Source organism: Empidonax traillii, unplaced genomic scaffold (assembly GCF_003031625.1).
Source record: "Empidonax traillii isolate 1590-97213 ecotype Southwest subspecies unplaced genomic scaffold, ASM303162v1 scaffold741:size898883, whole genome shotgun sequence".
Classification (NCBI taxonomy): domain Eukaryota; kingdom Metazoa; phylum Chordata; class Aves; order Passeriformes; family Tyrannidae; genus Empidonax; species Empidonax traillii.
This window is the reverse complement of record NW_020955934.1, coordinates 784,673-809,778: the sequence shown is the minus strand read 5'-3', so window position 1 is coordinate 809,778 and position 25,106 is coordinate 784,673. Positions and strand designations below refer to the sequence as shown.

General features: G+C 40.0%; 1 protein-coding gene across 1 annotated transcript in view; it reads right to left on the bottom strand.

Moving 5' to 3' along the window:
• ITGA9 (integrin subunit alpha 9) overlaps nucleotides 1–25,106 on the bottom strand; it is a gene marked incomplete at its 3' end in the record, with an annotated part of 151,310 nt that overhangs the window by 87,911 nt on the left and 38,293 nt on the right. Inside the window, exons 13-15 of the mRNA XM_027900592.1 lie at nucleotides 24,916–24,961; nucleotides 21,560–21,714; nucleotides 17,191–17,351 (exon numbers count right to left, since the gene is read on the bottom strand). Coding sequence (XP_027756393.1) covers nucleotides 17,191–17,351; nucleotides 21,560–21,714; nucleotides 24,916–24,961 — 362 coding nt within the window. The remainder of the gene's footprint in view (nucleotides 1–17,190; nucleotides 17,352–21,559; nucleotides 21,715–24,915; nucleotides 24,962–25,106) is intronic.

Here is a 25,106-nt window from a genome sequence, read left to right as displayed (position 1 = left end):
TAATCTGCCATTTTAATGCCCATTCACTGCAAAATCTTTCTGTAAATTCAAAATAACTTCTTCTGGTTTTTTCTACCCTGAATAATATCATATCACTGGTATTTTTTTCCTACCCTGACTACTACTGCATCATCAGCACACTTCATCATCTCACCATTCATGCATTTTCTGTACCTCTTAAGAAGCACAGGCCCAATACAGTTTTCAGTGACACCCCAGCTACCTTCAACTACAACATAAGACTATTTACTTCTACTATTCAATCATCCCCCAATTCACAACACTACCTTTCCTCTTTAAGGCTTCATTTCCACATGGTTACCTAATGAAAGAGCTTGTAAAACCTTTCTAGAAATTAATTTACACAATATCCAGCATAGTATCTTCACTGACTCTTTCTAACAAATGCAAACACATCTGTCAGAAAGAGAATGTCCCCTAAGAAAATCACACTGATTTTTCCTCATTATAGCGTATGATCTAGGGACATATTAATTCTATTCTTTCTACCAGTTCCCCTAGTATATAAGGATGACAAACAGTCTCCATGAAGTCTGTTATATTTGTATCATTGCTCTGATACCCAAATGCAAAATAAGTGGCAGTTTATGAACTAGAGTTGATAATTCGCTATTTCCTATTTGAGTTACCTCAGAAATTTTGGGTGAAAACCAGCTGGTCCCAGAAATGCATACACAGTTATTCATTGAATCAGTTGGTCACACGAGCCCTTTGCTGCCACTTTGGCTGGACACAACTCACCTGATTTGTCTTCCATCATGTAGGAAGCCTTCTAAGCATTTGGAGAAGGAACTTTGATTAAACGAATCAACTGAGACTTTTTTTCTGTCGTGGCTTTCTTATCTGTGAATCTTCATTTCAGGACCTGATCTACAGATCTTTGGACTCTCACCTAGGCTGCTGCTTCTTCTCCTCATGCGAAGGGAAGCCAATATTCTTTACATAACCAAGATTAATATATTACTCGCTGTCTTGATTAGCAGCTGTTACCACCAGTCCACCACTTACCCCTATTTTCAATGGTTTTGTAAAAGATTTTGAAGTTTAATTCTTTGTTTCTACTACTTCTCTTTTTTAAAAACTCTTTCTAAAAGGGACAAGAAACAAACTCAAGTTTAGCCAGATATCTTCTGCCATACTCAGTTAAGAGCTATGATTTTCCCAAAACACATCCCCTGTGTTACCAAGAGTCATTCAGAGAAAACACTGCGAGACACAAACTTCCCCAGCTCATCTTTTACCTGAAGCCTCGTCTCTGCCTCCCTTCTTCGTTCTCGGGGGCTAAGCTGGCACCAGCAGCTGGAGGCAAGGAAAAGCAAATTGGCTGCACCAATATCTGTGATGCTGATATCTCCTGAGCAGGCTTGAGATATCCCAAGGTCAGCGCCTTCAGCTGAGACTCATTACTGGATGCTTGGGTGTTTCTCTTTCTTTCACACTCTGTCACCAAGACCTAAGTCACCCGTGTCCCAGAGGTACCTGTCTCTGTTTAGCAATACTATTAGATGGCAGCAGTGCAACTCTCACTTTGCAGCAGATAACTGCCTTAAGTCAGGATAACCTAAGCCTAAAGCTTAATGATAACCTAAGCCTAAAGGTTTTTTGTCCATTTAAAATAAAAGCACGTACGATACCAGAGCATTGTCATGCTAGGGAACTGGTTCATCGCTAAGCTGGAGGAAGGAAGACCAAAGCCCCAGACCCACTTTGCTATGGCTTTTCGGTCTTCAAAGTTTCCCCATGCAGTTTCCCAGCTTGCTAGGTCTTGTGTTTCTTAGGAGATATAGCAAGACCACAGCCTGAGGTGTTATAGTTTGAGGCCCTCAGTGCAATTCTTTGCTATCAATACATCAAATAATAGCTTACTCTGTGTTCTTTTTAAAATACATCAATAGATGTTTGTAACGGTGCATACAAGGTTTAAGTTGTGGCTGACAAAGCACTGAAATAGGTTTGAATGGAAAAGCCTAACAGGAGGCCCCGTACACAGAACATGATTGAAAGCACTGCGAAAAATAAATTTACAGAATGAGGTTGATGCAGCCCAGCTAGAAGATACGCCCACTTGCACAAAATGCATGGATGATGAGAAGAATTTTAAAGTGAACAATCAATGCTTCCAGCTTTAAAACATTTCTGCTACATAGTGCATTGGCCTCTGATCCTGGACTGCTCTGTCTCGTACATCGCTGGCAGCTGTGAGTAACCAATCTGCACATTTTCACCTCGCTTATGGCAGTGAGATTTGCCTAAAAACCCAAAGGGAGGAAAAAAAAAAACAGAGTGCAAGGGAACTCAAAACACAAGTGAGTTTGTCTGGCAGAACCACCCTAAACATTGAGTTAGATTCAGAGAATAAGTGCTCCACTTAATACACAAATATGTAAAACAAATGATTATTGTAGGAACTGCAAGCAAGTTACAGACTGTCCTCCAAGTCCAGACTGTCCTGCAAAGAGCCTGTGGAGCAAACAGACATGATGCCTCAAGAGCAAGACAGAAGGGCAACACAAAGCTCAGAAAAATTGTAAGTGCTTTCCCAGCTTCACACCAGTTCACTGCATTACAGCCGAGAATTCAACTCAGATTTCAGAAATCCCAGTCCCAGGTTTCAAACACACAACATTTCCTCTTAGGGAAACCACAACAGTTTCAAACAAAGTTCTCTAGGACATACCAAGTTTGGTGGTGGTGGTGGTCTAAGGGCCTGTTTTATTTAAACTCTCTGGATTATTTAAACAACAAACTGGGTGGTCAGGAGTGCTTGCCATACACTGGCTAATTGCTGGCTATTTCACAAAGGAGATGGAGACTGCTAATGGTAGTAGCTAATAAAGTGATCCCTTCAGTTCAAATGGTATGGATGCCTTGGAGATTAAATGTCAGAATTTCTTGACTGGAGATGGTAACTACCCAGGCATGTTTAGGATTGCATTTGTCAAACAGGGGCACTTGGAACACTGGTGGTCTCCTGATCGGCCTAGGCACACTTTGAGGTCTATTTTTATACAGAGGGAGGCCAAGCAAAGAACCAGACCTGAATTCACCCAAAGCATGGAGACAAGCAGATGCTTCTTACATTTAAATGTTCAATGATGGGATTTCAGTGCTTCCAGAATAATTTATAAAGCATGAAATATGTTTGAGAGGAGAAAAAGGTGATTATTTCATAATTTCCTTTTAAGAAGGTAACTTATTTGTGTAAAAAAACAAATCAATATTAATCAGTTATCAATATTAATCAAAGCTAATAATTAACATTAAAATACTAAAAGCATTTACCTGCATCTCTTGCCTTTTTGTTGGCTTACTTTTAGGTTTTGGGGGAGGAGGAAGGAGCTGAAGGTTTTTTTGGTGGTTTTGTTTCAGGATGGGGAGGTTAATGAGGGCAGTATTCTAGTGATGTGATACTATTTCTAAAAGCTTCAATTTCTATGAACCTCAAGTTCATGCCCCAGTCACTGTCTTTCACATGAATCATCTTCCACAGATGATTCACGTCAGAATTTTTATCACCTCAAACTATTAACAGAAGAGACACAGCAAGAGGGTAAGAGTACAGTCTGGCATCCAAAGAGGGAAGACCACCACCTAATTGAATTGTAAATGAGTGAGAAAAATAAGCAAGGCACTGAAGTGGCAAGTGATGCCAAATTATTAATTTTAGCCAAAAGCAGAAAAGACTACGATGAAATTCAGAAACACATAGAAAATGGAAAAGATAGTCAGGGCACATGAAGTCTATTTTTTATAAAGCTAGGGTAATACCCACTTCAGAGAAATAATTTCATTTCTATTGTTGGGTATCATTCAAAGAGAAAGAAGAGGGCAGCACTACAGACAGTTCAGGCAGACCAACCTCCCACAGTATGCAAGGCAGTAACCTAAAAAAAAAAGATACCTGAATTAAATATTAAGATTCTGTTAGGTATTAAAGAACATTTATTGTGAGCTAGTTTGCTTTTCAGTATGTAATGAATCTCTCTTTGAGTCCACATTTTTGTTCTAGAACCTGGCTAATATGGTCTTCTGGCTGAAAGGCTGGTCAAGGCTTCACCAGTGAAGCCTGCATTATGGGTCTGGCTTCGGAACAAAAGGAAAATAGTCCTGTATCAGCTGTCTATGACAGGGGAAGTTCTAGTTCAGACGTAATTTAATGTAATTCTTAAAAGGTTTCTTGCACTACTTGGTAAAGTACTTTTCTATACAATTGAGCTTTCAGCCTTGCCAATAACCCTTAGCTTCACAGTCATTTTCAAATAAGAATAAATTTTTAGGGTTGTGGATCAATCAGTTGATGAAAGCACTAAAAACCCTGGTAAAAATAAATGCATACAACAATATGGCTACCAGGTATGAATATACTGACTCTGAACTTGCAAAACTACACTAAACATCCATGTAAACATCTACGTAGTCCAGTGTAATGGAAGATTTTCATGGGTAACTCTAACAAAGGAAATAAAAAAACAAAAACCAAAAAATCTCCAAGTTATGGGTTTAAACCTTGAAATAAGGCCAAATCCCAGAGGCAGGAGGGATGTCTGCTGTCATGATTAGGACACAGAGAAAGGTGTTTACTTTTATCATGGTAGTCTGGCTTTGAAAGGAGCTGACACAGAATGAGAGAATTTCTGTCGCTGCCTCTCTGCACCTCTAAAGCTTTCAAGATGAACACTACTGGAAAGAAAAAAGCTGAGAGCATGTTTAACAACATCCTTAACGTGTATTTAGGACGTTCAGCAAACAGGACAGATTGAAGTCAGCCAAAGTCAAGATTTCCACTAGTAATTTTCACACGTGACTGAAATGCCAGGTCCATGACCATGGGCACTGCACAGCCCCTCTGCCACAGGCCCCACCAGTAAAGAATGCTCTTCCTGGGAAGGGGAGAGGAATTTAAAAGTGCACAAGCCATGCAGTGCTGCACGTGGGTCCTCTGAGATGGTGGGTAGAGATGGTGCTTATCACTGGCAGATTGGTAACCACTAAGGCAACAGACTGGTCCTTTTCTATATTGTTGGTGACTTAAACCCCATCTTGTTGCAGTTCTGCAGCAACATACCCATCTACACCAGAAGTCACTGCTGCAGCTTATTTATTATTTTGCTTGCCCACTGACAGCAAGAAAATATCCTCTAGCTCTCTTTCCTCCTCTCCCATGGGAAAGGCAACCCAGTCCTTCATTTACGGGGCAACAAAAGAGACTGAAGTACATTTGCTGCAGCAAAAAGACAATTTCTCAGCAAAAGCATTGTCTACTATAGAATGGCAATGATTTTTCATTACTGTCCATAATGCTTTCCTCCCCACTGCCAAGTACCACCACTTTGTCACAGTACTCAGCAAAGGCCATTTCAGATTAGTACAACCCTTTCCACTGACACTTTGGATCAACCTCCGCACAGCAGCATTTAAGAGAGAAGTCTGACATATTCTTTTGCCTTCACACATACTATCAATATGACTTTAGTGTTATGTAGATGTTTCAATAGTTATTCATTTCAGCTCAACAAAATAGGTGACAATAACTAAACAAAACAGAAGTGTTTCCTACAGCTGTGGTCATTGCTAAGAAGAAAAAGATGATGGTACTTAATCCTGGCAGAATCTAAACACAAATCTCAGCTATCCCCTTGTATTAGCATTCCCATGCCACATCATTTGCCTTCTACACTCCACAAAGTGTTCTCCAAATCCTTAAGCAATGACAAAAATTGTAGAGTTGTACTATTGAATTCATGCACATCTCATTTCCAACAAATCAGGTTTTACCCTTGTGCCCAGTCAATTTTCCAAAGATGAGGTGTAAAATGTGGCTGGCTTCAAACACAAGGTGACTTTACAGGCATTTCAAACATGAAAAAGAGGTAGACCATAACAATGCTACCACTAAGCTCTTCAGTGAGAGTAATATAAACTATTTTAAACCATTTAACTAACATCTTTCTCAGCTGTTGAGCCCTTTGACTAGGCTCTGATCCAGCTACTACAATTACCAATAGAAAGGCTGTGATGACCTTACATGTGCACTGGTTGCCATTTTAAAAGCAAGGTGGGATATCCAGCTGTAATACAGGAATACAAATTTGATAATAACTGATAGCCCTTACATCACACTTCAGTAAAGCTGAAGAAAGTTAGTGGGATTTGGATGTATAAAAGACTCCTACGCCTTTTATCCCATGATCAGCAGACAGAAAATACAGGAACACAGGACAGCAGTTGTGCTCTGCTCAGTCTAATTTCCTTCCACTCAATCAGACCTTGTACACGTCCCCAAGTTGAGTTCAAATTTAGAGATGAAAAGTGTGATTTTTTTAATTAATATTATTTAAGTGCAAGGTGTGGAAGTGGAGTGGAAAAAGGGGTTTTGACTGTACAACTTCTCTATTCCAGCCCTTTGGCCAAAGTTCAGTCTGGTTCACTTAACAAACTGAATATTGGAAACACATCAGTGCATCATTACCAACTGGCCATTTCTCCTTCTTAACTCGTACTATAGAGGTCTAACTCCAACAAAGTACCTTCGGTTTTCTTGTGAGCCAGTAGAGACCTCGTTAATTGAGTCTGACTTGAATTACTCTAAAACACACATATGGAGCAGGCCAAGTGAATTGTGCCCAAAAAATGCTTATTACAGACGTGATGAGATGAGTAGCACCCAATAATGCGTGTCAGGCTCATTTACACTAGCACAGCTACCATTTTTTTTCACAGATGACCACTGATGACATCTTATTTCAGACGATCTCCTCAAAAAATGTCTTATGTCATGCTACATTCTCCTGCAGTAGAATCATTTATTTCTTCCAGAGGCCTAAAGCACTATGAGCTAACAAGCTTTTAGTGACAGACCTGGAATGAAATATGCTCAGCATCATAGCTTAGTCTCTTTGCAGTATTTGGGAAACAGACAATATAGAAAAAAACCTACATCACTTTCTAGTGGGCAAATATAGAAAATTGTAGCTGTTTTTAGTGCAAAAACTGAGGATTGTCAACTGAAAAGATCCATTTGCAAATGCAGCACTAAAACACCAATACACCACTTTTAAAAGTCACAACTAAAACCATATACCATATACATACTTCTAAACAGGTTTTTTCAAACAAATTTTAATTAGGGCTGATTTCTTTAAATATACATTACATATTAAGTATGTATATGCATTAATATACATATAAGAATAACATAAAACTCAGCATTATTCCCCCTCTCTTCATATGAACAGAACTATTCCAAAGTAAGAGAAAAGGAGAACCATAGAAGGTAAATATGCAAATGACTAGAGTTTATTCTAGGGCATTACTCAGAAATGCATGGCCTGTGTAAAATGGAAGGTAAGCTGAAAATGTATACTAAAAAGTTGTAAATATTAGTCAAAATATTAGTAAATTAGTTGCAATAATGCTAAAGTAAAAACAGAGATTTGTTTGTATAGATATGTTATGACCCAAAGCCCTTTCCCAAGGGAGGGAAATAAACTTGTATATTTTGAGTCATCAATCTGTCCACTGCAGCAACCTCATGAGTCAAGACTTTCATCATCTGGGTTTACTTTATACATAAGATAATAATTTGCAGCCCACAGCTTGATGTAGTCCTATACTTCATACCCCATTCAGTACTCTGCACCCACAAAAGTAAGTTCTTGCAACACCTCAAAAGGAAAAACTTTTTTGAGGGTGGAGAGCAGACCAATGGTGAGGACAAAGCTGAATAAGAATATTCCATCTGTTCAAAATTGCAAGCGGTACACAAATGAGCAAAACCTGATCATACCTCTCCTTAACTATATTATTATATAGTTAGAGGAGCAGTTTTGATATTTGTCCCTTTACAAAAAGATTTTAAAAGAGAAGAGGCATTTTGCAACAGAGGTATGCTAAATTCATCTGCCAAAGCCTAGTCAGCTGAAGGCCCAGCACAGATCAATGAGTTAGCTCCTAGGTAGAGTGTAATTTGGCAATATGCTTCTTGGCAATCTAAGCTAACCTACATGCCATGTTCTTCAAGGATCATAAATCAAGCTCATTTTGTATCCTGCTGAGCTGTTGGAAAACTGTTTTATAAGCACTTATCTCGTAGCTTACACCTCTCATGCAACCTGGCACTAGAAGAATGAATGTATTCAGCAAGAACAAGAAGAGACGTAGTAGTGGGAAAACCAACATGCTAAACAATACCTGTTTTGTTGTGAATATTCCCAAGTATCATTCTATTTTGTCATGAGTCCTTTCCAAAATACTTCACAAAGCATAAGTACCTGGCTGACTAGATTTCCCTCTAACACACAAGTGACACAGATCTCTAAGAAGTGGAAAAAAAATTAAGTTGGAAAGGAAGATAAAGGAATATGAGAAAAAGAGGACAATTAGAAACACATCATCAGATCCCAAATTCATTTTAACAGTCCTTGCAACTTGACATTAGAAGCATATGATACATATATGTATATACACCACTGATGCTCTTAATTTCTTCTTTATACCTACTTATTTAATTTCCTGCTTCTCAGCCACCTGTAGAACACTGCACTGCTCAGATGACAAAGACTGCAGCTATATAAAAATATAACACATATACAAAGCTTTACATAAGCCTTTTCAAGTTTTGTATTTTTCTTTTTCTTAGTAAGATATAAATTATCTCTGACCTTTCTTTTCTTTCTGGTTCTGACTAGAACTAGTAGGATGACAGTACACTCATCCTAAGAAATGGCTCTACATCCACAGGCAAGCCAGAATTGGGAAATGTAAGAGAGGAAAACCTTCTTTCATGCAATGTTCAGCCTAAATCTGCTTTTTCAAAAGATTCAGACAGCTAATAGATTCTTTTGGATTATATTGAGAATGTCTACTTTAAGAAAACAATCCTTTCACATTTCAGTCTAAAATTGATCACCTGTGTCTTCTCCCAGGTCAATTTTCCCCTCCACCTCAAACAATACAAACCATTGCAGGATTCTCTCCCTTTTCATTATGTTTTGTTTTAACAGGCAGGCTATCACCCAGTCCTAGCCTTAGAGCATTAAGCAGTTTCAGACCTTACAGAGTAAAATACATTCAAGGCCTTAATGCCAATTCATAAATGGGAACTAAAAATAACTAGAACAACAAGATGGAAATAAACCAACTTGTGTAAAAGACATGCAAAAGCCATTCATTATTACATAATTTTCAGTTTTTCATGGGGAAGACACATGTTCACAAATAATTTCAAGGACTTTATTTACAAGAAACTGCTTGTGCTACCTATGAGAAATCCTGCAACACATGCAACTTAGGCAAAACAAGTGGTAGACTAGAAGATCCTCTACTGAAATTTTCTTTGAAACACTGAAGTTGCTACATTATGTTCTTGATGGAATTTGATCAGAGAAATCTCTCTTGTACCACAACACTGAGTTTTTGCTTAAGAATCAATCAGTTAATCCATTATGTTCTATGCAGCTTTTACAATATCCCCTTCTGAAGATTGTTCTTTTGAAGCTGTGTAATTCACATGCAGCAATACCAATGTTAACACTGGATGAAAACAAACCAGGCAGAGGACACCAACAAGATGCAAAGAAGCCCCCAAAATCAAATTGCACATACTCCTAAAATTTGACTACTTCCCTGCTTTGAGGACAGCTTTCATAAGTATGCTTTTGTCAAAAATGACCTTTTTTTCCCAAGCAAAAGTAAGCTGAAAGCAAGCACGGTGGTCACTTTGTAACATAAACATTTGATGGGAGAAAATGCCATTGTAAGATCACAGCACACTGGAGAAGTACAATCTAATTTGCCTAATGTATCTATTCCATAAGGACATCTTGTATAAAGGCAGGAAAAAAGGTTAATGATATGGCATCAGGTCAAAGATATTGGTGAGGGGAAAATAATTCAAACTACTGGATAATTACCTACTTCAAATCTCCAGAGAACAGCTAATGTAGGACAGTACAGAATACTAAACATTCCCCAAAGCAACTGGGACTCCAGGAGAGGTCACAGAGCGCTGTAAGGGGAATTGATAAATAAAAATACGCAATAAACTCAAAGTCTGTGAACACGGATTTAACATTTCACCAGCAGCACAACCATACCAACTGTAACTACCCCACTGCATATGTAAGGGCTGGTGAGTATGTGAGGGTAACATGACAGAGCATGCACCTTTCCTCAGTTGTTTCTGAACGTCAGGAGTTCAAGATTAATTCAGTTCCACACTTGACATAATGCAGCAAATATCAAAAGAAAGGAAAAAAAGGCATTTTTTGACAAAAAAGCTCTATGCCTGCAAGCTATTATTCCCACATTTCTTCAAATATATTCACAGGCACTTTCAGTATGAATTAGGGCACTGGATTAACATCCTGTGTTGCCACCCAAACCAAACACAGCATCTGTAAGAGTCTCCCAGGAGACTCTGTTCTGATTATGAGAAGGTTAGAGGTCTGGAACTTACTCAGAAGCCACAGCCAGCAAAATTAATTGTTTTCTCTTTAGCCTAGAGAGTTTTCTATTAGAAGTTGCTTCCAATGTTTCCTGATGAAATGCCCTGCTCATTCCTTCTTAAGGGTAGCAAAAGGAAACGGTAATAATTTTAGGCACTTTCCAGTTTGGACAGGATAAGCTGACTGTGTGCATGTGTGTGTTCAAGATTACCACACACACTGATATTCCTCCATGTGCTCTAAATAGGAAAACCACTAAGACAAACAAGCTGTTCCCTATTTGCAATTTTCTGCAGCAATACTCTAGCATTAAGCGTATTCCCCTTAAATGTAAATTTGTCCCAAGTACTAATAAACTTTTACATCAAACTTTTGCCACCATGTGTTTAGTTTTTATCACTTTCTTCAAACAACATGTTAGAAAGTTTCAAAAATAGTAGTGTTGCCTTCTTTGCTGCTTCTTTCCACCTGAGAAAACAAACTCTCTGGTTAACCAGCAGTGTCACTGAAAGCAAAAATATTCCTATACACCATTACCTGCCCTTTGAAATTATTTTTCCTAGCACAAAGTGCAACACCTCTTTTATCTCTGTTTGGACATTCACTTCCTCAAAGTGCTATCACTGGGAAATGCAATTACTTCTTTCAGACAAATGGACTGCCTTTCAAAACTGTGGACTCCGATATTAAAGAACAGGAAGGCTTGGGTTGGAAGGAACTTTAAAAACCATCAAATTCCAACCACCCATCAACCACAGGCAGGTACACCTTACACTAGATCAGGCTGCTCAAAGCCCCATCCAATCTGGCCTTGAACACTTCCAGGGATGGGGCATCCACAACTTCTCAGGGCAACCTGTGCCAGTGACTTACCACCCTGCGAGCAAAGATCTTCTTCCTAACCTCTACTCTAGACCTACTGTCTTTTACTGTAAAGCAGTTCCCCCTTGTCGTGTCGCTATCTGCCTGTGTAAAAAGTCACTCCCCTCTTTTTTACGAGCCCCTTCAAGTCCTGGAAGGTTGCTGTAAGGTTTCCTCGAAGCCTTCTATCCTCCAAGCTGAACAGCCCCAGCTCTCCTGGCCCATCTCCATAGGAGAGGTGCTCCAGCCCTCCGATCAATCTTCTCTCTAAAAGTTCTGTGCTCTGTCCAGGGCTAAATCTGCCCCTCTCCTGAGTCTCCAAAAGGTTTGATCTGCAAATCAAGTCTCTTCTTGAGAAACTACAGTATCAGACAGATACACATCAGTGGGCAGACAGCAAAGCCAGGCATATGTCTATGACTGAATATGTAAGTGCAGCAGTGAAGTGTTATCCTTCATTAAGAGTTTACATGCAGTAAATCTCAACTCTGTCAAAACTTAGGAAACACACATTTTTGAGAGACTCTACTTGAAAAATAAATCACATTTCTTTGCCATTACAGATTACATCACCAGGACAAGTTTATCAAGGGGCTTGAAATGAATGACTTGCATCCCTTTAGGTTTTAGCAGGGAACACTACAGTTTAAAAAAGGCAGGCAAAGCAGAATGAGCCCCTGTGCTCTAAGTCTATTGACTGAGCCTCATTTAAAGTGCTACTTATTTCATTTAGGGATCATAAAATCTCTGCTTGGATTCATAAATGTGATTAACTAGGCACTTTGATGGCTGCTCTACCACAATAACCAAATTTCTGCCTGAGCCATGAACAACATATTTGGCCTTTTTCATATATGCTGGCAAAAGTCAAAGAGCAACAGTGAACTTCAATAAAATCAATTACCTTGCTAAAATTTCAAATGGGATGGGTTTTGCTTTTTTTTGTTTGTTTGTTTGTTTCATTGTTTTTATAATGGTCAAGCTCCACATAGAGCAAAAAGCACTCAAAGACACACTCCAACCAGATGGGTTGGAGATAATCACTCACCCAATTACATTATTGAAAAGCTTGAGAAGAGGAAAAAAAAAATTATGTCTTTAAAAACCTGAGAAGATGGGCAGAGGAGATATTCTGGACAAAACCTCTGCCTTCAGCTCACAGCTGAAAACCACCCTGTGGCCTCAGGACGTAAGAGCCTTTGGGCTAGCACACACCTCTCTAGCTACACTGCCCAGTAAAGAGCTCCCATGCACTTAATAGCACAATATCTGATATAACTTACACTACCAGCCCTTGATTATAAGCTCACCTCTGAAAAACAATCTCACTTGTTCTTGGTGAACCTTTCCAAAACCTTGGAAAAGCCAAAGACAACTCCACAGTCGTTAGCAGTATTTAAATACTGATACACTTACTGTTCAGCTCCAAGATGTTATTGACTCCTAATATTCTTTCTGGTATGACTAAATCCCTGTACTTAAAAGGCAATGAAAAGAATTATGCAGCTAACCACTGTTCTTTCCTTGCCCCTATGAGCTACACAGGAAAAAAGGCAGATCTCTTCTCCCCGGCTTATTTTTCCAGGTGAGACATCAGTTCTACTCAGTGCCAGACAGAATGCATCCAAAAGGAGATGGCTGACCACTTTAGAGAATAAGGAAGCAGAAAACACTACTTATTTAATTTTATTTGTATTTGTTCATTAAAACACATTTATTTTGCTCTGCTGGAGGGTAGGCAGCCTATGCTAATAGATTATGAGCAGACGGTATTTTATTCTAAACCTGCCTGCACAAATACAGCATGTGCTGCTCACCTGGATCCTTTATGAAAAGCCACTCCTCTGTTACTTCTCAGCCCCATCGTTCCCATGAGCTGGATCCATTAAGAGTTAATACAATGAGTACATGAAACTGCTTAAAATAACCGCAGAGCCACAAAGATAAAGGTCTCTGGATAATACAAATGGTCTGGTTTAATCACGTGCCAGGACTGCTGATGGTGTTTGCAGCTATCCCAGCGTTCACTCTGCACACAGACAGCAGAGCACAGTAGCAGCAGGCAGCCCAGCCAGCTGGCCCACAGTGGGGTGAGAGGCCAGACAGTGCTCCTTTAATAAATGCAGCAATTCTACAAGGGGCTTTCACAATCATCACCATCATACCTTTGTCATGAAACAAGGAAGGTGCTTGGACCCTGCATAAATCTGCCAGCACAATGTGCTTTGCCATCTGTACCAAATTCTTTTGTCCTATCCCCACATAAATCTATCCTAAATATTAGGGGAGCTCACTAAGCAGGAAACAACCAGGGCAGTTACTGGAAAAGCGGAACAATGTTTCCTCAGGATCACTGCTTTGATCTCAGCTCCTCTTCTGAACACCAGCAAGTAAGTGCAGTTCCCAAGCAAAAACTCTGCATTTCGGTTGCATGCCCAGACATTAAGGAGACACATATAAAGACTCAAAATCCATTTGTTTTCTTAATCTTCTCTGATTCTATGTCCTTCTGCAACTTCTGCTTCTTTTCCTCTCATGCCATGTTCCATTTTCTCACATTTTTGTTTGCCATTCCTTATACGAAAAAAACAAAATCCCTTTACAAAACAAAACAAAACGCACTAATCAGATTTAATTTTGCTTCCTTTTACTCCAGCAAAGCTGACAGACACCTGTTAGTAGTTCCATCACCATCGAATGAGGGTAGCGTCAGCTAGTACTGTCAGCACCATTGTCCCTGGACAGCTGGAAAAGGAACGGTCTAGCAGTGAAGCAGCTCCTGAACGACAGCAGGGATCGACTATTCGTAGACATGAGAAAGCCAGGAATGTTCTTTAACTTCTCAACTAACAGCCATTTTACTGAATGTTTCAGTCAAACCTTTAAAGGTTGTTTAAATTAAAACAAATGCAGCTTTTAGAAATTACACCTGAGTGTACAACTATCTACGTATACTAAAGAATTAAAGTTTCTTAACTAGAAATCATCAAACAGCTTCCAGTGCAGGTAAGCAATTAAAACAAAAAAGTGCAAAAGAATCATAAAACTATGTAACTTTTTGACATCTCTATGCCCACTACAAAACTAAATGCAACACATTTTTAAGTCTCAAAAGCTTTCCATTTCATTCTCTATTCTCAACCAGAAAAACATGTTTCCTCGTGAACTACTGTAATTCTAGCAACTTGAGTTCTAATTTGGTAGCCTGCCTTGTACAAGATCAAGCTCTGAGCTACACGTATCCTACAAACCTTCTGAGATCCACTTAGTCACACAGATATGAGGAAATATAGACTTTATAGGCAAATTCAATAGCACTGAAAAGAACAGTAGCTCCTGCCCTGAAAGGGAACCACAAATAGGAAATGAGTCACGCCCAAACCATCGACACTTATCAATTGCAAAACAATGAAATGAGTATTCCTGTCAGTTTATTTGTAGACTGCAACCCTTTTAGTCCTCAGTTTCACTGAGGTCTCTCAAGATCAAATCTATCAAAAATCACAGAAAGCTTGTAGAGGTCTATTTTTTTCAGTGTCTTTTCTCAGTCACTCTGCTTTGTGCCTCCACCATACTGGAACTACATGTTGGTGAGACAATATCACCCAGCAAGGCCTGGCACAGGCTTGCATTTATCTAACATAATGCACAGAGCTCTACTGGGTTCCGTTTGGACTGGACACCCTGTGTACCTAGCAGGGTTTGTCAAGTTGGCACGTGAGGTCACACACAAGTCCATGATCTATCCTTGATCACAGGCAGTCCAGAACTGACATCCTTATACCACATAAACCCATTTGTGACCGGTGACACAAAGAAACAATAACAAAGAGAACAGATCAAGGATGCAACTGCAAACAACCTAATTTCCCATGGAGGGGAATTCATCAGGCATACAGTAAATAAAAGGAAAAAGGAAAGCCAAAGTGAAACACTTTGTATATTTTAAATCCACATCTTTTTTCACCCATTCCACCACAAATCTATGCAATCAAGGAGACTGCCGGTTGGAGCTTGTGAAGGTTTTTTTTTTTGTTTTGTTTTGTTTCTCAGGGGTTTTGTTTTACTAGCTGTCACTTAAGGACAGAAGTGAAACACCATGACACCATTTCCACTCCTGCGGAGTGTGTAGGGCTCTCTTTGACGCTTCTGATGTCATGTAGTCTTGTGGATCACATCACCTTTCCCATGAAAGCACAGGGATTATCTTTCTCCATTACTTTGCATTCTCCCTTACAAGAACAAACATTTCCTGCGATTCTTCCAACAGTGAAAAATAGCTGCTTGTATCACATAGAAACCCAGTAGCCCTGTTTGTTAACCAGCTGTTTTGCTTTAAGTTGTTAGTGTTTTTAAACATGATTAAGTGTTTCCCTTTCCTATAAAAATCCAATTTCCCAGGAATTTTCCAGAAAAGTAGTTGTTACATTTGCATTCCCATAATCAGCTAAAAATGTTACAATTATTTAAAGAGTTTCTTGGGCATATGTAGCTTTTTAATGAATTCTGTGTAGTATCCAAAAACTACAAGAAGAGCTAGCATGAAAGAAGTAATTATTGGGTTATTGGATTAAGATAGGAAGGCATATGGCTCCTTTTCACACAAACTCAATACACTGAAGTCTAACCAGATGTGCTCAGTGGAGAAAGACCAGAATTAGTAAACTCAGAGGCATACTTTCTAAGTAACGGTAATCTCTTAGGTCTATGTTTTCTTTAACAAGCTTTTCCACAGCAGAAGCAAAGGCTCTTCAGAAACAAAAAGTCATGGAAGACATCTAGTCTCTTCCCTGAGATCTACACAACAGGACAGCGTTTCCTCCTTGGTCCCTTTATTTATTTTATTTTCTCTCAATAGCCATGCATAAAATGTTGATAAAGTCAAAGGATTATTTTTATCTCCCATTCTCACGGTTTTTAAGTACAAAGAGGCTTGCTGGAAAAGTTTAGACATTTAGGAAATCTGGACATGCTGTATTCTCCAAATGTGTGTCGAGTGATATCCATCTAATTTGAGTCACACTCATCTATGGGTTTAAGCCCTTCAGTAAGGAGGGTACACAAGGAATGGTGATACAGATTAATGTTTGTAAGACATACGTTGTTTGAAAGATAAATGTCCTTTCTCTATAATTTTAAAATCCATTCTATGAATTTTTAGCATAGAATAAAACTGCTGTGCTTACTTGGAAAACAAAATGGCAGTTGGGTGACATTTCTTTAACAACAGCTGCCCAGTGAAGATAATTACAGCCCTAGCAAGCCCTAGATGAAGAGTCTGTTGCTTTTCTTTCCACATTTGAACTTTTCTGTGTCTCAGCAGGTCTAGAAAGCACTCCCTGTATCCCTAGGACCATGACACAGGTGAAATTAAGTTAACCCACCGCTGCTTTCAAGCCCAGCTAAATTCACAGGGCTCCCCAAATCCAAGAGCCCAATCACTTCATTGCACACCCCACGTTATTCTGCCGTTTTCATGCACAGTGTGTCAGCAAACTCTAGTGTAGTCAGACTTTACACAAAACTAAACACTAAACCTGCTGCTCCTGCCAAAACAAAACACCGCCTCCTTGGATATAGCACATGTAGCAACAACTCAAGGCAAAAGAAGAAAGAAACTCCCTCTGCCTGATCAAACATAAATAAAATACATTTTCCTGGCATCAGGTCTTGAAGGCCTGATACTGCTAAGAGTGACAAATCATGCCAAGGAAGAAGTTCTGAGCTTCCACCCAAAAAGTTTCATCCACCTGTCAGGAAATGAAACATCTGAGGCCGAGCAGCACAACTTTAATTGGCTGAATATTTTTTTTTAAGTAGTGGAATTGCAATAAGGTCAACACAAGGACAGGAATGAACTGACCTTGACATATGCTAGGTAATGCTCGCACTTTTCCTGCATATACGACAGTTGTAACTTCTCTGTGATCTGCCCTGCTGCCTCTCCAGAAGTCACAAAGTAAATTCTGGGTTGATGGCTCTTTTCCTTCTTTGCCACATCAGCAGTCAAGTTATAATTCAAACCTGTTTTAAAAAGGAAGTAGAAGAAAACAAAGGATGTCAGTGAACAATAGTTATTTTCTAGCCACCTATCAATGGACCCTGTTGCCTCCTAGTGTGCTTGAAAAAAGGTCAAACCTTGCAAGGTCGAAATTAATCACTAAGTTTCCCGTTGCTACATAAAACCAAATCCAATTACTAACGTACTCCCACATTTCGTGTTACTATTATTCCCAGCCCATCCTTCCCACAGGAAATGGTGTGTAAGAATACATCTAGATATGTACATTTAACACCAAAAAAAAACCACCCCAAAACACCCCAAACAAAACAAAAAAACCCCACAACACACAAACCCCCAGAAGATGCTTAAACTATGTTGCTAACAGAAAAAACAAAACCACACAAACAACAGCAGCAGCCTCAAGTTCATTTTCCTCCTAAAACAACACAAACTATGCAAATGTAAACCATGATATGCCATTTCCTGACAGTTGTTTTCTTTGATTTGCAGTCATCTTAGCATTTATACCTTAACTAGAGGTCAGTGCCTCGCACTCAGCAGTGCCCTCTTACATGTTACACATCCCTGGCAGTGTATAGAAGACATATCCCAAAACTTATGAGCTGTCTCTTTGTAAATCTTGTTTCCTGCTGTTCTACAGGATAGGTAGCTTGACACAATCGGTTGCTATGTGACTGGATGTGTCTGTGTTCAGAAGAAAACTTACCCGCTAATTGAAGTACTGTGCTGATTTTGGCTAGGATAGAGTTAATTTTCTTCACCATGTCTAGTAAGGGGCTATGCTTTGGATCTGAAAACAGTGCTGATAACACAGGGATGTTTTAGTTGTTCCTGAACAATGCTCTGCACTGTATCAAGGCCTTTTCTGCTTCTCACACTGCTTCACCAGTGAGCAGGCTTAGGGGATCACAAGAAGTTGGGAGGGGACACAGCTGGGACATACCAAAGGGATATTCCATACCATATGACATCATGTTCAATATTTAGAGTAGGGGAAAGAAGGACAAAGGTGGGAACGTTTGGAGTGACGGTGTTTGTCTTCCTAAGTAACCATTATGCTTTCCTGGAATATGCTGACCTAGAAGGGAGGCACAAGGATCCAGCTCTTAACCCTGCACTGGACCACCCCCAAGAGTCATACCATGTGCCTGAGAGCATTGTCCACACGCTTCTTGAACTCTATTTGCTGCTGTGACCATTTCCCTGAGGAGCCTGTCCCAGTACCCTGAGATTGGCTCATTACTAAAGAGCTTAATTTGTTGATAACCTTTGTAAAGGACAGATAGCACCAGTTCCTGTGCCAATTCACTACATACGTAGGGTACTTGCCAAATTATTGCTTTGGCTTTTATTAATGTTTTAAGTCCTAAATGACTGATGTCAAATAAAATGCTCCCCATAATGTAAACTTTTTTTAAGCCAGAATTTTAGAAACTATTAGTGTAAATGTTACACGTTCCTGGACTGAGGTCTACCATACCAAACTTCAGCAAGGGGTCTTTGCTGCATTTTGTTGTGCTTTTGTGATGGAGTTCGGTTTGTTGTTTTGTTGTTGTGTTTTTGTTTTTTTTTTTTTAATCAAGGAAAATCCTAATTGCAAGACATACTGGAGGCGGTCTCTGTCAGTGGACATACAGCTAGACACTCAACTCTCCAGTAAGCACTGAGGCAATGTATGGCATGCAGTGCAGAGCACGTTTCCCTTGGCCATGGCTCTTGGTTCAGACAAAAACATTTCAGCAATAAATTCATACTTCTGAAGACCATAGCCTGAAAGAAACAATTTAATGGAAACTGTACTGTCATTGGTAGTATCAAGCAGTGCCAATAAACACAGAACCCCAGAGAGCTGTTTCATGAGCAACAGGCTTACAAGCCCCACTAGAAAAAGAAGAAGAAGAAAAAAAAAGATGGGGAACGTTTATATTCAGGTGTGAGGTAGTGCTAGATGAAGATGACTTTCCATCACATGCCAGTTAACAAAGTAGCCACACATTCAAATCAGCATTGAGGGCACACATTTGCCACAGAAGAATGCTGCCCACATGTTCAGCTTGACTTTCTAAACATTATGCAGTAGATGACCAATGTCAGCTGCCCAAAAGCAAGACAAATGCCCAGCTTTTCACCAGTAAGCAGCAATCTCAAGTATTCACATTGACAAGCCCTGGGGGAGTGACTTTCTGGATGACCACCACATTCTCGCCATCTGACTTTACTGACTGCCCCCAGACACCCAAAGATGAAATAATCCCAATCCCAACACTTTTAGCCATAAAATTCTGGCATAGCATTTTAACACTTCCATATGCCTTTCAGAGTCTGAACTGGACAACCATGCATTAACAGGGATATTCCAGGGCTTTTTCCCCCCATATTTAACCACGCAGGAGAGGAACCATTACAATATTTCCATTATTTGTTCCACCCTTTGTTAATTGACATTCTTCAACTGCAACATAATTAAAATGGTCTGACTGTTAGATTACTAACTGAAAGCTCATTTGAGATATTTTATCCAAATCATACCCTGAAGGGATTTTATACAGTCAGATAGTTCTGGTTGCAATGTTTTCAAGAAAAATCACTTTGTTACAAGCACTGTATGAAAGAACAATGATTGGAAGTTTTATAATAATCTGCTTAATAGTAAAAAAATTCCTAGTAATGAGATGGATGTTGCTCGCCAAAGAAGATGCTTATGTGCTTTCACCACAATAAATCTTTAGAAGTACAGTCTGTATGACAACACAGGGAAATTCAACAGCTCTTACAAGACATGATGAACAGGAAGATGGATCTTTTGCAAACGAGGGGAACAGATATTTAGATCGGGAAAAAAGGAAGATCACTTCTTAGTCACAGGTCCAGAGTTACAAAATTGAAGCAAAGGAAACATTTGAAACAGTACTTCAAGAACACAAGACCACCTAGATATTCAGAAAATCTATCTGGTGATTTTCAGAGAGGAATTAATAATCCCCTCAGAACCCTCAGAAATGCGTTTTCTTAATTGAAGAGTAGCAGGCAGTACAAAAAATACTTTATCAAAGCATGTATTTATCTGCTTGGAGTCATCTAAGAGAAGGAAAAAATGCAAAAATAGAAATTCAATTCTCAGTTGCATCAGTGTGATAGAATAGACAGGAACCTTACATTTGGTAACTCCATTGTTTTGAGCTGTTCAGGTGAGAGTGACAAGCTGCTTGTAGTTCTCACCCCACGTGAATGGCAGAAGTAGCAGCAAGAAGCCTTTTCCTTCTCTGACTTACTTAAAACCAAAATACTGCAGCAGGCTCTGCATGCTGGGTCGCACAGATGCAACTCACCCTTTTCAACTACCTGCTCAAAAAGGCAGAGCACAGAGCAGGAGGAGGCACTGCTTTCCCCAGCTCACTGTCAAGACAGAGCGTGCTGTGAGGCTGAGACATCTTCCCTGAACAGCACAGTGCTAGTCCTCTGCCATTCCTAAAGCGCGACATCATGAACTAAATTAACTCAGGCCTTAAAATATTTAGAAATGCTGTATCTGTCCCATACAGCTTCACACAATATCTAAGACTTGTAAACATCGGGACATAAAAGTCATAAGCAGTATTTTAACAGAGCCAAGACATAAAGGTTTGCACAATTACATGTTACACAATTCCGTTCACTTCACCAACTCCATGTGTTTTACAGAGATTAACTAATCTGGAAGATATTCTTGTTATCAGTAAAAGATTGGGCTATTTACAGTCATTTTACAGACAGGTAAACTCATGCATAGAAAACCATTTTCTCATGTCTTTTTCAAGAGCTCCTTGTAAACTTGCAAAAAGTATTAATCCAGAGCAAATAATCTTTTGTATGCTTTCTGATAACACTGATGGAAGATATGGCTTCAGAAATGTATTCTCTATCAAGAGGTAAACCAGGAATATGAACTTGGAAGGCTGTGTTCTCTATCCTTGTAGCAAGCCTATGGACACACTTCCCTTCTTTCACTGAGGAAGAAACTGCATCGGTATTACATCAGCCTCATCAGAAAGTCAAAACGTGCCCAAGGAAGTTCTTGAGCCTCCAACTTTCCGGAATTGTATACCTCAAGTTCACACTGAAACCACTTATTTCTCATAAAAGCTCTGTTGCTGACTGCAAAGAGAGCCCTTGACTCCAGGTCAACCTGTTACTGTGGCCCTGCCCAGGGCTGGCACAGGTACCTTACCTATTTCTCCAGGAACATGCTTGCCGCTGAAGCGAAAGCACACTGTGACATTGAGGCAGTTCACCGGCTGCAAGCCATCGTGGCACTGAGGAGCTGTGATATTGATAGATACAGGCAGGAAAATGGAGATGTCCACGGTAATAACAGGCCTGGATCTGGAGATCAAAAAAGAAGTAGAATTGAGTGACCAGATGGAAGTTCTAAGCCAAAGGAAAAGAAAGTAAATTTGGTAAACTACACAATTTCAGGCAGACAGGAAAAATAAGAGAGTACATTTGAACTGTAAAAAAAAAACAAACTAGCACTTGACCAAGCTGGTAAGGACTACTAGCATTTAAATTAAAAGAGTAATAGCAGCTTGAAGTTCACTGCTTGGATACAGACTGCAGGCAGGCAACTAGGGAAACCAGTAATGTGTAATAATAATAATAATCATCATCATCTCCACCAAATTTGCATAAAGCCTAGCTGATGACTGAAGAGGATAACAAAATTAGTAGAACAGCAAACAAGAACAACAATTCATGCAAATAAGACTGGTTGCTAACCATGTTGGATGCTCAGGGACAGGTAGGAAGAGATCATAGGTTTCCACAGAATGGTCTACAGTCAAATTTGTGACCTGAAAGTCAAGGAGGGAGCACAAGGGTAGGAGATGGATTCCTATATAATTTTTCTGATGGTCTGAGAGGGACAACAGACACGACACTCATGTTTTCTGGAGGAGGGACATTTGGCTAATTCCCTCCTGCCAAGTGGCAAGGATTGAATACTCTTCACACTGCCAAACTGTGTTTCAGGAGTTACCCAGTGCACTGTGAACGAAAGCTTTCTACCCTTGTAACTCCAGCACCAGGTTACTGCTACCACTACTCCTGGAACCGCAGAGCAAGCTGAGTGCCTTAAGGCCCACGTGTGTCTTGTAAGGAAACTTCCCTGTCTGACCATTCAGGAGGCACTCACAGAGTCACACTCACACCACCAGAGATTTTAACTGCTGAGACCAAAGCCCTTTTGCTTTGGTGGCTCCAGTGACTCCCTACACACACCACCCTCACGTAGCCAGACCACGTTTCCCACAGTTCCATAAAGCCATTTATTCACAGCAGAGTAACACAGAAACAGCTCAAGCTGGTGCCTCTGAGGAGGGATCCAGAACAAAGGACCCCTGGGTTTTTATACTCTCAGACTCCAAGCAAGTCTTCACTCCTCCTTGCTCTTCCCTCCTGAGTCTCCTCTCCTGCTGTGTTTCCCAGTATCTGCTCCCCTGGCTGTGCCACAGGTCCCCATGGCTCTTCTTATGCAAAGAGTCAGCGGTTCCCAGCCTCTTGCTTCAGGCTCACACCACCCAGAGCTCAATTTGCAGCTCACACTGCAGCTGTGCCTGAGATACCTACTGAACGTATTCCTCAACAGTTTCCTCTTTCACACAACACAGAAGATCCAGCAGCCCAGAAAACCAGACTCTCTTGAGCCATCTCCAGCCCAGGACTTCAGCCCAAAAATTCAGTGTTATTCTTCCTGGTTTCAATTCTGTACAACATGTACATGTACATGTTCTTCCAAAACCAACTACAAGAGTAAAAAAAAATGTGCAGCAACCAGCAGATTCAGGTCCAGGGTAGTCCCAACAGCCATGCAAGGCCAGAGCTTGTAAACCACTTCAGAACCATCACTCCACAAGCCACTTAATTGAGAGGCAGGGGAGAGGAAGGAGAAGAGAGCAGGGGCTGTGGTTACACCATCAATCTCTAAGTCAGCTGCTCAGACTCTTTTACCACAGCCTGAAATAACAGTGCAAGTTCACATTTTGAGATGGAGGATGAAGATAAATGCTAGCCCTAGAAATATATGCAGTGGGGGGGAAGGAGAAAAAGGAGTGAGCAGTCATTTCACACCCACGAGAAAAACACTTTTTCTGAATGTTTAGGGAGACATAAAAGAGTAAGAGCTATAGCTGATCTAGAAAAATATTTCTCTCAGAAAAAAATATTTCTCTAGCTATGATGCACTGTCTGATTTTTCCTTTATGTCATCTCACTTGGCTATTCACTGGGAAAAAAAAAAAACAACCAGTGCATCTGTCAAAGGGCCATACACATGTGAGCAATACAATGCTGATGATCTGCCCCAAGTCGCCAAAGGCTTCCACCAAAGTCTTTAAATATCACTTGGCAAAACATTTGTTGGTTTTGGCTAAAGGACTTCACAAAAGTGGGAGGGGTAAGAGGAGGAGAAGAAAAAGCTCATTTCTTTATCCTAATCTGAATCTTAACAACAAGAGGGACACACTGGAAACTGGCAGTAGCAGCAATTAATCAGGCTGCCCACAAGGCCAGCCAGTAATACACTAATTTTCTCAGAAATGCACAAGCATGACTGAAAACATGGCCAGAGGTCATCATGCTGTTCAGAAGACTTGCCCACCTGCCATTCTGATCATCAAGGGTATTTCTTCCCCTTCCTTTGCTTTTTTTCTTTTTCTTTTGTGTAACTGATTCCAACGGAAACAGAGACAAGTTTTTCCTGCTTTGAACAGGAAGGAGCTGGCACATCTGTTCTGCAGCAGCATTTGCCTTACCAGAATCACCACATCCCTGTCTCTTCCATTAAGATACTGGAGTTCCTAGTAGTGATTTCTATTCCTAATGACATCTAAGTATTGAAAGGATTTCTTTTATTAAATATTAACAAGTGTAACAACAGACCTACTGTCAAAAAACCTCTTTTGCCCAGGTCTGTGCACCTCAAGCTCACTCCTACTCTAACTCTCTATCTGGATAATTTGGTGAACCATGACATCCCACCTCTTTCTATCAGACGGAACAAGCAATTGCACTTAACTCATAAACTTGAAACAGCCCAATTCCTGCGTGCACTGAAAATATATCCGTATTTCATTTCCCTGAAGACTCTTATTTCATTCAGCATCCCATTATAACTTGCAAAATTACGTCCTGGCATCATACACAGCTCATTTTTTGCTCAACTGCGTTCCCTTAAATCACAATTTATTTACTTTATATAAATGTACAAATAATAAAGAAGCCTTCTCACAAGTTGGGAGCGACCTTGCACTGAGATTCAACACAGCTCCCTCTGGCTCCAACTCTTTTTCTTCATAGGCCTGGGTGTCCTACGTATTGTCACCCCTCACTCTGCTGTTTAAATTAGACTGTGCATTCTTTGACCCCATTCATGTCTAAGGGTTTGCTTAAAAAGTTTGCTTCTTCTGGCCACAATAAACCAGGGAGAAAACTTGAGTGGTTACTTGGTTGGGCTTAAGACCATACAAGATATACAGAGAAAGCAAAGAAAAAGAAGACAACAATGAATGAAAAATACAGTCATCTCACCTCAGAAGTACCACACTGTCTGACAGGAAGGCTCCAATAGTCATATCTGAAATTTTTGTAACATTGAGACCGTTACAAAGGAGACATGGAATTCAGTTCTTTCAAATCAGTTGCTAGACTACAGAGCATGTTTTTCTGACTTAGCCACTTGGCCACTTCAAATATCATTATGTCATAAGCATTTTAACTGG